Source organism: Protopterus annectens, chromosome 13.part0, assembly GCF_019279795.1.
Source record: "Protopterus annectens isolate FY-2018-M chromosome 13.part0, PAN1.0, whole genome shotgun sequence".
In the NCBI taxonomy this organism is placed as follows: Eukaryota; Metazoa; Chordata; order Ceratodontiformes; family Protopteridae; genus Protopterus; species Protopterus annectens.
Genome location: NC_056747.1, coordinates 392,144,716 through 392,157,109, shown reverse-complemented (window position 1 = coordinate 392,157,109; position 12,394 = coordinate 392,144,716). Strand labels below are relative to the sequence as shown.

The 12,394-nt window shown below is 44.2% G+C and overlaps 1 protein-coding gene across 1 annotated transcript in view; it reads right to left on the bottom strand.

Moving 5' to 3' along the window:
- Positions 1–2,720: 2,720 nt before the first annotated feature.
- Positions 2,721–12,394, bottom strand: part of ARID3A (AT-rich interaction domain 3A) — a 1,395,207-nt gene continuing 1,385,533 nt past the window's right edge. Inside the window, exon 9 of the mRNA XM_044054833.1 lies at positions 2,721–2,910. Within this exon, the coding sequence (XP_043910768.1) occupies positions 2,768–2,910 (143 nt within the window). The 3' untranslated portion in view covers positions 2,721–2,767. The remainder of the gene's footprint in view (positions 2,911–12,394) is intronic.

Below are 12,394 nucleotides of genomic sequence, written 5' to 3'. Positions count from 1 at the left end.
GGCCTGTATATGCAGATTCCTTAACTGTGTTCTAATTAAAGGAAATGATATAGCATCTTCACTAAAACAGCTTTCTCACACAACAGAAAGGAATAATAATAAAAAAAAAAAAAACAAGAGGACAGCATATAGTATCCAGGGCTCTTTGCTCACGATTCATAGCTTCAGCAAGTTGCCAGCCCAACAGCATATAGGCAAAAACTGAATTGCAGCACTACAACATTAGGTTTGAGAATTAGCCTAAGTCATGAGCTGGAGTGATCAGGGGAAATGAAAACAGGCAAATGCTAGCCTGCTCTGCTTATTTTGGAGAAGCCAGTGGGAATGCTCACTACCTGTGCAAGTCATGGAAGAGGCCAGGGGTTAAGCAGAAGACAATGCTAATAATACAAGCCAGGAAAGATGCACAAAAGGTGTGTGAAAACATGCTGTGTCCCAAAACAGCAGTGCTGAAACAAGGAATGACTGGTCACTACTAGGATGACCACTTTGCCATTTCCCAAACCAACCACTCCAAAACCTCACACCCTCGTACTTTCCACACTGAACAGCAAGAGACTGAAGAAGGGCCCAATGTTCGGCAAGTAATGCCTGGAAAGTGCCAAAAAGAAGAAAGGGGGGGGGGCTGAGAAGGGGAGAAACGCTCCCATGTGTAAAGCCACACAGTGCTTGAACTACAGTTCCTAGTGTTACTGGGAAAGGGAGATGGAAGTGAAAAAATGAGTGTACAGATACTTTAGTGTTATGAGGCAAAATACTAAATAAGAGCAAAGAAATGAAAATAATCTTGAGAGAATAATATTATACTGACTCAGTGTGCTTCAAACACCATCAAGGGGAAGAGTTCATAACACATCCAACAACAAAAAATAATAAAATGAGGTAGAATGGGAAAAGGTGTATCCCAGACACATTTCAAAATGTTTAATTCCACAACTTAGCAGAGAAACTGGGTACTTGACACATGTGGCTGCAACTAGCCCAGGTATTACCAGCATTCTAACTCTCTCTTAATTCTGTTTTAAATCACCTTTTGAAGCACAAGGGATCCTGAGGAAGAAACACTGGAGCACAAGGTTCACTTTGCACCCAAACATGTCTCAGTGCAAGATCATGGACAGGTAAATAAGACGGTCACTTACTAGAGTTCATCCACTTGAGAAAATGCACAGAAGCAGACTCCTTTGAACAATAATGGCTTTCCATTACTGGATAAAGAAAGCTTTCCAATAGACCACAGAAAAGGTATACTGAATACTAAATCACCACATGTGGCACAGCATTAGTAAAGGCTATGAATGAATGAGTTTGATGTGGGCTCTCCTGAGTTAAAACTGGAAGGTTTCTGAAGGGGTGGAAAAGATGTCTGAATGCTATCAGCAGACAATGACACTGCATCAAGCAGTCATACAATGCGCAGTCTGCATTAAACTTTTCTTTTTTTCTTGAGAATTAATCTGTCTCTACAAACAGAACCGAGATGCTTGTCTGAACAGTTCAGTCTGAGTACTACTGAGAACATATTACTCTTTTATCTAAAGTCATGAAAACACTTTTATAAGCAATCCTAAACAGCAACAAGTGTGACAAAATAACATTCGAAAACAATCTGCTTCTCCAGTGATGCTTCTCCGAGTGCTGTTAGGGACTTTGAAACAGTAAGGTACGGAACCATTACATTGTCTATGCAGCTTGGGCCACCCATTCTGTCTGTACAAATGACTGCTCTTGGAGACTGTGAATGCCAAGTGGAATGGAAGGAACAGATGACTGAGGATAAGTACTCTCACCTTTTCATAAGCACACAATGATCAGCTGTAAATGAAAGACCATCTCTGACAATAATGCTGTCTCAAAGATAGATCTGCTGTTCCTAAAAAAAAGAGGGGGGGATACTACTGCACAGAAGTAACAAAAGAGGGCCAATAGAGAAAGCTGCAGCATATGAAGATAAATTCCCAATGAATAACATCAAGCACTGGGGTATCTTTATCAACAGCAAGTGCTAAGGGAATGCTATTATGTGCTGCAAAACTGAACAAAGATTTACACTGTATGATTACTTCGAATCATCCTTAACTTACCTGTTCCACATTCTTAAAACAACTATATTCTTACATAAAAGGAGAGAAAGGCAGCTATTATGTACAGATCCAGATATAACAGTAGTCCCCCTCCCCCCATGTCAAACAAGTCTGGACAGTACTTCTATGGTGCAAAAATACCAGCTCTTTACAGATACAAGAGTTCTTAATCCTGCCTCATTCCTGTCCTCTATGCCACAATGCTGGTCATCATACAAAGAATATTAGCCATCACTCTTTTTCCCTAAACAAAATAACAATATAGATTTTTTTTTTTTAAAGCTTAACATGAAAGATTTTTTCTGAATAAAATAGAAGGTATTTACAGTTTCTTAAAATCCATATCTGATAGTTTTTATGTTTACTTATTAAGAGTATAACTTAGAAATCTAAGAGCTGCGTAGAATGCAGTCAAAACATGGATGAGGTATGAACGGTGCAAAGTTCTGATCTCAGAGATGTCTTTTTAAAACAGACTTACAAACTGTACAAATGTATACTGGCTCAGAGTTTCAATGATAAAACTAATGAAACTCGTGAAACAAAAATATTTTTTGTTTCTTTCTTCTTTATACAAAAGTCCGACCTGAGAAGAGGATTTCAAGTGTTTTATATATATTTTTTTCTTTTGGCGTACTCTGCAGTGACAGATGCGGTTTTGGCATTATGAGGTACGGCCATGGTTAAGGCGAAGAGTTACTAGAGGTAGATGCAGGAGGCACAGAGACAGTGGAGACACCCTGAGATCCACTATTTTTGCTGTGGTTTCCTTTGGTATAATTTGATGATGACGATGATGTGGCTGGTGCCTGGGCAAAGAGCACACCTGAAAAGAAAGTCAAATAAAGTTAAGAACACTTTAATACACCTACTGCTTTCAGTGATGGAAGCAACCAAAGCAGCCATGATTACAGCAATGTTTTAAGCATAAAAGAAAAATACAAAAAACTTAAGTACGACACTAAACTGCAGAAAAGGCAAATGCTACTTCTGAATGAACAAGTTACTTGGAGTCCCAAGTTATTAATGTTGCATCACTCTTCTCATAGTTATTACGGAACCCATTACACCAGGTATTTCTGACAGCTTTTAGTCTATCTCCCCTCCTAGCACCTAAGTGCAAACAATGGAATGCTGTTGGACCCTACCAAAGGAGATTTCTATAACAAATGGAAATAAAACTAGTAGACAAATCCCCAACCTGAACAGAATGCACTGTTATAGCCCTTTTCATTTACATTACTGGTGCAATATGGGTTACCCTTGGTGAGGCTAGCATTCTATCATCAGCAAATATCAGTAGTCTCAGCTGTCACATGGATACAACAGAAAACCATATCTGGTCGATCAAATCTGTCCAAATGCTGCAGCTAGATCTAGTACAGCTGCAGCGCCTTTTAATTTCTAATTTTTACTCCATCTGCCCTACAATTTTAAAAGCTTTTCAAACATCTACAATCCATCACCACTCTTGCAATGCATTGCAGGGCTCCACCATGTTTGTCTTAAATAATTCTTTATTTTGTCTGCTATATTTCCGTCATTCTTCTCCATTCCCACACCATTAATGTGCACCCTGACAATATGGTATCTTTAACATATTACATATATGGATGCATTTTTCCTCCAGTGTGAACATTCTTAGTACTCAAATCCTTTCCTCTTAACTAAGTTCACCTCACCACTTTGGTAACTCTTGAGGAAAAAAAATCCTTCTCTGAATATGGTCTCAAGAACTGAAACATTTCTGTTACATTTCAGCTGGTGGCAAATAAAGTGCTTACAGGACAGATATTCTCACCGCTGCAGCACATGACTCATTTGAAAATGAGTGGCAGCTAGTAAAGCAATTTTATTTTAAGAACTGGATTAAGAGTAGGTTTCAGCAGGATCCACCTACCAACAAATATTTCTACACCAGCAACCCTGCTGACAGGCTAGAAATGATGTAGGAATTGTGGTTAGACAGAGGCTTCAGAAGACAGTGAGGGATATCATCAGAATTAATGAAAGACTCACGGCAATCAGACTCCAGTGTAATGCTAGGGCAGTATTCATAACCTCAGCCTATGCCCCACAGCAAGGTTGTGAAAGTGAGGAAAAGAGTGCATTCAGACAGCAGGTGCAGGGCCTACTAGATAAAGCAGGACAACATGAATTGGTGTTGATAATGGGTGACTTGAATGCACACATCGGGACAGACAGAACAGGATATGAGAACTGCCTGGGTCCACGTGGGTGTGGCAACAGGAATGGAGGAGGAGAAACCATTCTAGACTTATGTTTGGCAAATGGCTTGATAACAGCCAACACATGGTTCAAAAAAGACCGTCACAAGATCACATACAAGAGTAGCCAACACACAACTCGTGTAGACTTTCTCCTAGTAAGGAAAATGCACTGGGGTAGAATCCATGATTGCAAAGTCATCCCCAGTGAAACAGTCGACCCACAGCATAAACCACTAGTTGCCACAATCAGCTGCAAGCAGTAGTCAGAGAGAGTTGAAGGTCAACAGAGACCAGGCAGAAGACCGGGAAGTTGACTGGAGAGAAAGTACAACAGTTCAAGGAATTACTCAGGGCTCTTGCACCCCAAGAAGAGGGGGAAATTGGTGGAGTTGAACAAGAATGGTAGAGCCTAAAACAGCATGTGTTAGGACTAGAGAAAAGATGTGTGGCCGAGCCAGGTATGGAAATAAGGTATACAAGGAAAGCTGGTGGCGGAATCCAGAAGTCTAGGAAGTCATCAAAATAAAGGAGGCGTGCAGGAAGAAGTAGGAGATGGAAAAGACTGACCAGGCTAGGAAGGACTACTTGAAGGCCAACAAAGATGCTAAGAAAGAAGTTGCAATAGCAAAGGACAGGGCATCGGAGGCACTCTACCAACTTCTGGAAAGTGACTCAGTAAGTGGCAAAAAAAAACTACATCGGGTTGGAAGGCAAAGACAGAAAGATAAAGAAGATAGACAACCTTCATAAGCGATGCCAGCAACAATCTGCTCACCAGTCCACAAGACAATAAAGGCAGATGGAAGAAGCATTTCCAGCAGCTTCTGAATGAAGAAGGCCCCACAGAATCTATACAGCCCCAGAAACAGCCTAGCATGACAGAAGAGCAGCCAACACTAGAAGAAGTAAGAACACGACTACGGGAAATAAAGTCAGGGAAAGCAGCGGGCCCCAAATGAGATGTGATAAAGATGCTGGGTGAGATAGGGGAGAAACAGCAGTGTGGAAAGAAAGCCATATCCCAGATGACTGGAGAATAAGCATACTCTGCCAGTGTACAAGAACAAAGGGGGCATCTCAAACTCCTATCACATTGCATGAAAGTTCTGGAGAGGGTGATTGATAAACAGATATGCAGAGTAGCAGAATGTAATATTCGAGATGAGCAGTTTGAATTGCAGCACAACTGACCCGATATTTGCAGTGACACAGATACTTGAGAAGAAGCTGGAGATGAGGAAAGAGTCCAACTGGGCATTCCTGGACTTGGAGAAAGCATATGACAAGGTCCCAAGAAAGCTGATCTGGGCAGTACTGTGGTGGTTTAAAGTCCCAATAACATTGGTAGAATTAGTGCAGGCTTTGTACAAGAACCCAATGACTCAAATATGAACAGTATTTGGCCTCACAGAGGGGTTCCCACTGAGAGTGGGTGTACACCAGGGTTCAGCTCAGAGCCCACTGCTGTTCATACTGGTGATGGACTACATTAGCAAACAGGTCGGAGGGGACAGATTAACAAAGTTGCTATATGCAGACAATGTGGCCTTACAGGCAGACTCTGAGCTAGAACTTCAGCAAAAGATAGGAGAATGGAATGCAAAACTGAAGGCACATGGGACGAAACTAAGCACAGATAAGATGGTGGTAATGGCAGCAAACTGGGGAAATCAGAAGAAGTTGAGAATAGAGATAGAAGGGAAGACAGTGGAACAGGTAAACAGCTTCAAGTATCTGGGAGGGGTAGTTGAGGAGAAGGGAAGTCTGAATGAAGAGGTCAAAATCAAAATCAGAGGGGGGCTGCAGCCAACTGGCATAGAGCGTCAGGTGTAGTTATGATAAAAGAATGTCAAAGAAGCTAAATTGTAAGGTGTACAAGACAGTGGTGTGACCAGTACTACTGTATGGTACAGAAACCTGGGCAGTAAAGGCAGAAAGTACAGTTGTGTACACTTACCATAAATGTAGATGTTAGAGTGTCTTCACTGTTGCAGTTATCACATTTGGGTTATCCCTGCCAGGGTAGCCATCAGCCGGCCCGAATACTAGAGGCTTAGTATTTCTGTGTCGGCTGCTGTTGCTTCAGGACTGACGTCAGGTCGTCAGTAGTATAAAGTAAGGCAGCCGATGCCATTACATCAGTTTTTCTTGCCCTAACCTGTCAGGAGCCAGGTTTTGGTGGAAGAACCCCCACCAGTACAAAGTAAATACCAATATGTCCTTTGTAAAGAAAGAGAAGAAAAAAGGGAGATGGAGGGAGGGAAACAAGGACTGCAACAGTGAATACACTTGAACATCTACATTTATATTAAGTGTACACAACTGTACTATGTTCTTCGTGTTTCACTGTTGCAGTCATCACATTTGGGTTGATTTCCAAAGCTGAGGAAATGGGTGGAGGCAAGTCAAGGAAACTAGAGGCTGGCTAGGATGCCCTGCAAGACTGCAGAGGCAAGCCCTGCCCTGGATTTTGAGAAGAGGCAGGTGGTAATGTTTGGTAAAAGTGTGAACAGATGTCTAGGTGGCAGCCTCCAGGACCTCCCTGATGGGGACTCCTCTGTGGAAAGCTGAAGAGATGGAGGCTGCTCTGGTGGAGTGAGTCCTGACCCCCTTGGGGGAAGGTTTTCCATGTTGTTTGTAGCAAAAATGGATGCAGTGTGCTATCCATTTGGAAATGGTTTGCTTGGAGATGGCTTTGCCTCCTGCCCCTGTAGCAAAGCTAGCCAGCAATTGATCAGACTTTCTGAAGTATTTAGTCCTGTCTAGATAAAATCTGAGCTGTCTGTGCACATCTAGAGAGTGCAGGATCCTTTTCCCCCTTGTTCTGGAGATTAGGAGAAAAGGTGGGCAAATGACTGGATTGGCCGAGAGCCACCCTTGACACCACACCTTGGGCATAAAGGATGGGTTAGTCCTGAGGGATACCTTGTCAGCATGGAAGATGATGAAGGGTTCCACAGCCATGAGTGCTTGCAGCTCGCAGACTCTTCTAGCTGAAGTGATGGCCAGAAGGAAAGCTGTCTTCCAGGAGAGAAATTTTAGCTCTGCAGAAGAAGCTGGTTCGAAGGGGGGGGGGCAGGGTGAGCTTTTCCAAGACAAAGGCAAGGTCCCAAGCTGGGGTTGGTGCCCGTCTGGGTGGCCTCAAGTTGCTAGCCCCTCTTAGGAACTGTTTGATCAAGGGGTGTGAGAAAAGGGGCTGCCCAGATGGTAAAATGAGCAGAGATAGCAGAGGCATGAATTTTAATAGAAGAAAAAGAGAGGCCACTATGTAGTAGGTCAGCTAATTAATCCAGGATGAAAGGGAGGGAGGGCTGTGTCGTATTGGCTCCCTTAGCCTGAATCCAGTTGCAGAAACTTTTCCATTTGTCAGCATAAGACTTTCTAGTGCTAGGGCATCTGGCCTTATGTATAACATCTAGAACTTGTTTACTGAGGCTGGCAGATTGATCGGGGGTTAGGGAATAAGCCAAGCTGCCAAATTGAGTGTCTGCAATTGGGGATGCATGAATTCCCTTTCCCTCTCAGTCAGGAGGTTTGGAAGATGTCATGGTGGCAGTGGGGATAGGCTGCGCAGCAAGGGGTACCAGTGCTGGCAAAGCCAGTCTGAAGCTACAAGAATCATCCTTGGTTTTTCCTCCTTTATTTTGAGCAGTGCCCTGGGGGTGAGAGGTAGTGGAGGAAAGGCATAGACCGAGAGACTGACTCAGGGGAAGGACAAGGCATCCACTTTCCAAGCCATGCAGTGATGCTCCCTGGTGCAGAATTTGCTGAGCTGATGGTTGGTGTGGGAGGCAAAGAGGTCAACCTTTGGGGTGCCCCATTTCTGAGTTATTAAGGTGAAGGTAATTCTGTTGAGCTGCCACTTGTGTGGGTCCAGAAGATTTCTGCTTAATTGGTCTGCCAGAGAGTTGAGAGAACCTGGTAGGACTTGTGCTAACAGGTGGAGACGCATGGCAGAGGCTGTATGCCAAAGGCTCATGGCCAGTCTGCATAGAGGGTAGGAGTGAGTCCCTCCCTGCTTGTTGATATACCACATTACAGTGGTGTCTGTTTTGATCAGGAGAGCCCCTGGGGAGAGAAGGGGCTTGAAAGCTATCAAGGCATGCTGGACAGGCATCATCTCTTTTTGGCTAATGTGCAGAGGGATTTGCTGTGGGCTCCATTGGCCATGTATGCACCTGCCATCCAGGTGTGCACTCCAGGCATAGTCTGATGCATCTGTGGTGTGGGTCTGGGTGGCAGGGGGTGGTGAGAAAAGTAGTCCCTTGTTGTGGGAGCATGCTGTTACCCACCAAAGAAAATCTTTTCTGAGGCAAGGAATTATAAGTATGAGAATCTCCAGGTCTTTAGAGTGTTGACACCAAAGGTTTTTTAGGTACAACTGAAGTTTCCTCATATGCAGTCTGGCATATGGAATGAGCAGTATGCAAGATGCCATAAACCACAGAGCTTGTAGGATCTTCCTTGCAGATAGTCTGGTGGCTAGTTGAGAGTAGTAGGCTGTCAGGAAATTTTGCTTTTCTGGTATAAGGAAGGCCATCTGGGAAGCTGTGTCTAGGCTTACTCCCAGGAATATAATCCTTTGAGTGGGCACCTGTTTGGATTTCTTTTCGCTGATTGTGTACCCTAGGGAGGTCAGTAGGGACTTTACAAAGGCCAGGTGCTCGAGCAGCTTTTCCCAGCTGTCTGCCTGAATTAGGCAGTTATCTAAGTATGGGTAAATCTGGATATTCCTTTGTTTGCAAAAGGCAATGGCCGGAGCCAGACATTTTGTGAAAACTCTGGGAGCAGTAGATAAATCAAAGGGAAGTGCAAAGAACTGAAAATACTGAGGTCATTCCCTGAAACGGAGACATTTCCTCTATGATTCCCTGATAAGAATATGGAGGTAGGCCTCTTTTAGATCTAGGGTGGCTAGCCAAGCATCCCTGGAGAGCATGGATAGCAGCTGCTGGAGGGTGAGCATTTTGAATGTTGGGATCACCAGGAAGGTGTTTAGAATGGATAGATCAAGGATGGGGCGCCAGGTGCCCTCTTTTCTGGGTACCAGAAAAAGTCTGGAATAGAAACCTTGGCCTCTCTGTTCTGCAAGAATATGCTCTACTGCCCTCAGAGAGCAGGGAAAGAACTCGCTTTTGCACCTCTGCTCATTGGTTTGGAGGTAGATCTGGGAACCCTTTTGGGGTAGGAAGGGTGTGGAAAGAAAATTTGTATCCTTAGGACACTATGCTGAGAACCCAGAAGTCATTGGTAATGGTGGCCCATGTGCTTGCGTGAAAGGAGACTTTTCCTCCTAGGGGTAAGTGAAGGTGGGCAGGGGGAGGGGGTGGTGGAGGTGAGTCATTGTGAGTTCTTACCATAAGGGGGCAGCTTAGAACTCCCTGGTTTTGAAGTGGAGGTAGTCCACTGCTTAGATCGCTGCATTCCCTGTGGCTGCTGTCTAGGGGGGGTCTGGGCTGGACTGGCTTAGTGGGAGCAGGAAAGAACCAATGCTTGGTGGGACAATGCCTGCTGAGCCTGGGTGGCTAGACCTTAAGAAATCCTTAACTATCTGATAGATTTTGCTTTTTCTTCCATCTTTTTTAAGACCTCTTCTGCCTTAGTGCCATGTAAGTTGTCTTTGTGCAAGGGGGCATCCAACAATTTAGATTTGACATGGTCTGGCAAGGGCTGTTCCTTAAGCCATGCATGCCTTCTAATGACAGATCCGGTGACTGCTGCCCTGCAAGAAACTTCAAGGGCATCAAAACCACAGTGCAAGGTATGTTTAGTTACTTGACTTGCAGAATGCATTAACTCTTCTAACTCTTTAGATTCTGCGCAAGCAGGAAAGGAAGACATTTTTGTTTGAGGATTTCCAGGGCATGTTGCTGAAATTTTAGCATATGGAACTGACAATTTAGTGCCCTGATAGCAACAGTAGCTGAGGTGTATACTTTTTACCCCATCTGTCTAGTGCTCGGGAATCCCTATCGGAGGGGGTGGGAATCTTAGCAGAGGTTGCTTTAATCCCTTTAGGCCCTTGAGAAATTACCTCAGGGTCAGCTGTAGGATTTTTAAAAATAAATTTGAGAGAGTCAGGGACTCTATAGTACCTGTTTGGTTTTCTGGGTGCAGGCGGCCAGCTGGATTCCAGGAAAACATCTTCCACAACATCCAGGACTGGGGGGATAGCCAAGGGTCTGTACTGTGGAAGATCTAAGAATTCCCCGGTCTCTTTTTAGACTGAGGGTAGTCTTGACTCTCCCACTGGAAATGCTCCCTTAAGGTATGAAGGGTTTCCCCAAAGGAAAAAATCCTCTGGGGGAGAGGCCGAAGGGATGGAATCCTCTACATCGAATCCTCATAAGTAGAGATGGGTTGCATGTCTTCATATTCAGATGCCTCAGAGTCATCTGACTCTTGTTCAGACAAAACTACACGGGGCAGATCTCTTTTCCTTTTGGAGGGGATAGCTTGGCTTCCCCTGATCAGCACGACAAGGTCTTCCACCATTTTAAGCATTTGAGACTGAGGCAAGGAAGCAGGTGCCTGAGATTGGCTTGGTTTCTTGGGTGTGGTTCGTACCCCGGGCTTAAGAAACTCAGTAGTTTTCGAAAGAACGGTAGCCGCGAAAGAAGATGTCAGTTTGTGTCGAGAATCAGTAGTGCGAAGGATTTCCTCGGAAGCTGGTGCCTGCTCAGCAGCTCCAGACCCATCCAAGGTAGAGATGACTGCAGGATCCTTATTCAAAGAACGAGTTTTGCGGCATACCAGACTCTGAAAGGGTCTCAGTAGCGGCTTGCGAATCCATAGAAGCAGGCATCAGGGGCTGCGAAAGCACCTCACTTAGGACCGGAGATCTGAAGACTAGCTTAACAGAAGCATTGTCAGTAGGTTTGGACCTGTGCGGTCTGTCTCTGTCTTTATCTTTTCATTTTTTTCAGATCATCTGCTGTTAGATGGCTTACTGAAGCCATATCGGAGTTTGAGGACTGTAAGCAAAAATATCTAGCTACAATAAGGGCCTGATGACAGACAGTTCTGGCATTGAACAAAGCATAGAAGTGACAGCAGGCGACATCGTGGTATGGGCCTAAACAAGTGACCCTGTAAGAATGAAAGTCTCGGTGTGTTATTTGTTTTCCACAGCCAAGATAATTGGTAACTTTTTCTGACATCTGTTAGTGCAAGAAAAAAGGATCCCCAAAAGGGTACTTTGCTTTAGAAGACTTTCAGCTTCAAATCGGTAGACGAAACTTGGGTAGCGGCTGACCGGCACTCATGCGAACTGCTTCTGCTTCAGGCTCCATGGCAAGAAAGACAAATGTAATGGCGTCGGCTGCCTTACTTTATACTACTGACTACCTGATGTCAGTCCTGAAGCGACAGCAACCATCGCAGAAATACTAAGCCTCTGGTATTCGGACCGGCCGAGGGCTACCCTGGCAGGGATAACCCAAATGTGATGACTGCAACAGTGAAACATGAAGAACATCAGCTGAAGAAGGTAGAGGTGATGGAAGTGCGTGAGAAGGGTGGTAGGATGCACACTGTGGGACAGATGAAGAAATGAGGATGTAAGAACAGAAGCCAAAGTAGCTCTAACTGCACAAAAGATCAGAGAGAACAGACTACGGTGGTTTGGATATGTGCAGAAAAGCAGAAGACAACCTGGTGAGGAAGATTTGGGACAGACAGGAAGAAGGTAAGAGGAAGCGAGGAAGTCCAGCAAAGAGGTGGATGGATTGCGTGAAAGAAGATCTGCGACAGTCAGACACGAGTGTTGAAGAAGGCAGGAGTGTGGCAATAAATAGAGAGAGTTAGCAACAGTTAACATGATACCCCAACCGCATGTAGGAAAAAAAAATGGGAAAAAGGTGGCCGATGATGATAATGAAGAGCCCTGATCCTACCAGAACTCTCAACCTTTCCTTCAAAAAACAGAAAGGAAACTAAAAATCTGGGACAAAATGCCCCAGATAAAGGAAACCTTTTAAAATATTGGTATTGATAACGCTTAAAAAGCTGACTGAGCAAAAAGGATTTTTATTCTCTGAAAATTACAAACTATTTAAAATGCTTGACATTCAGTAAATG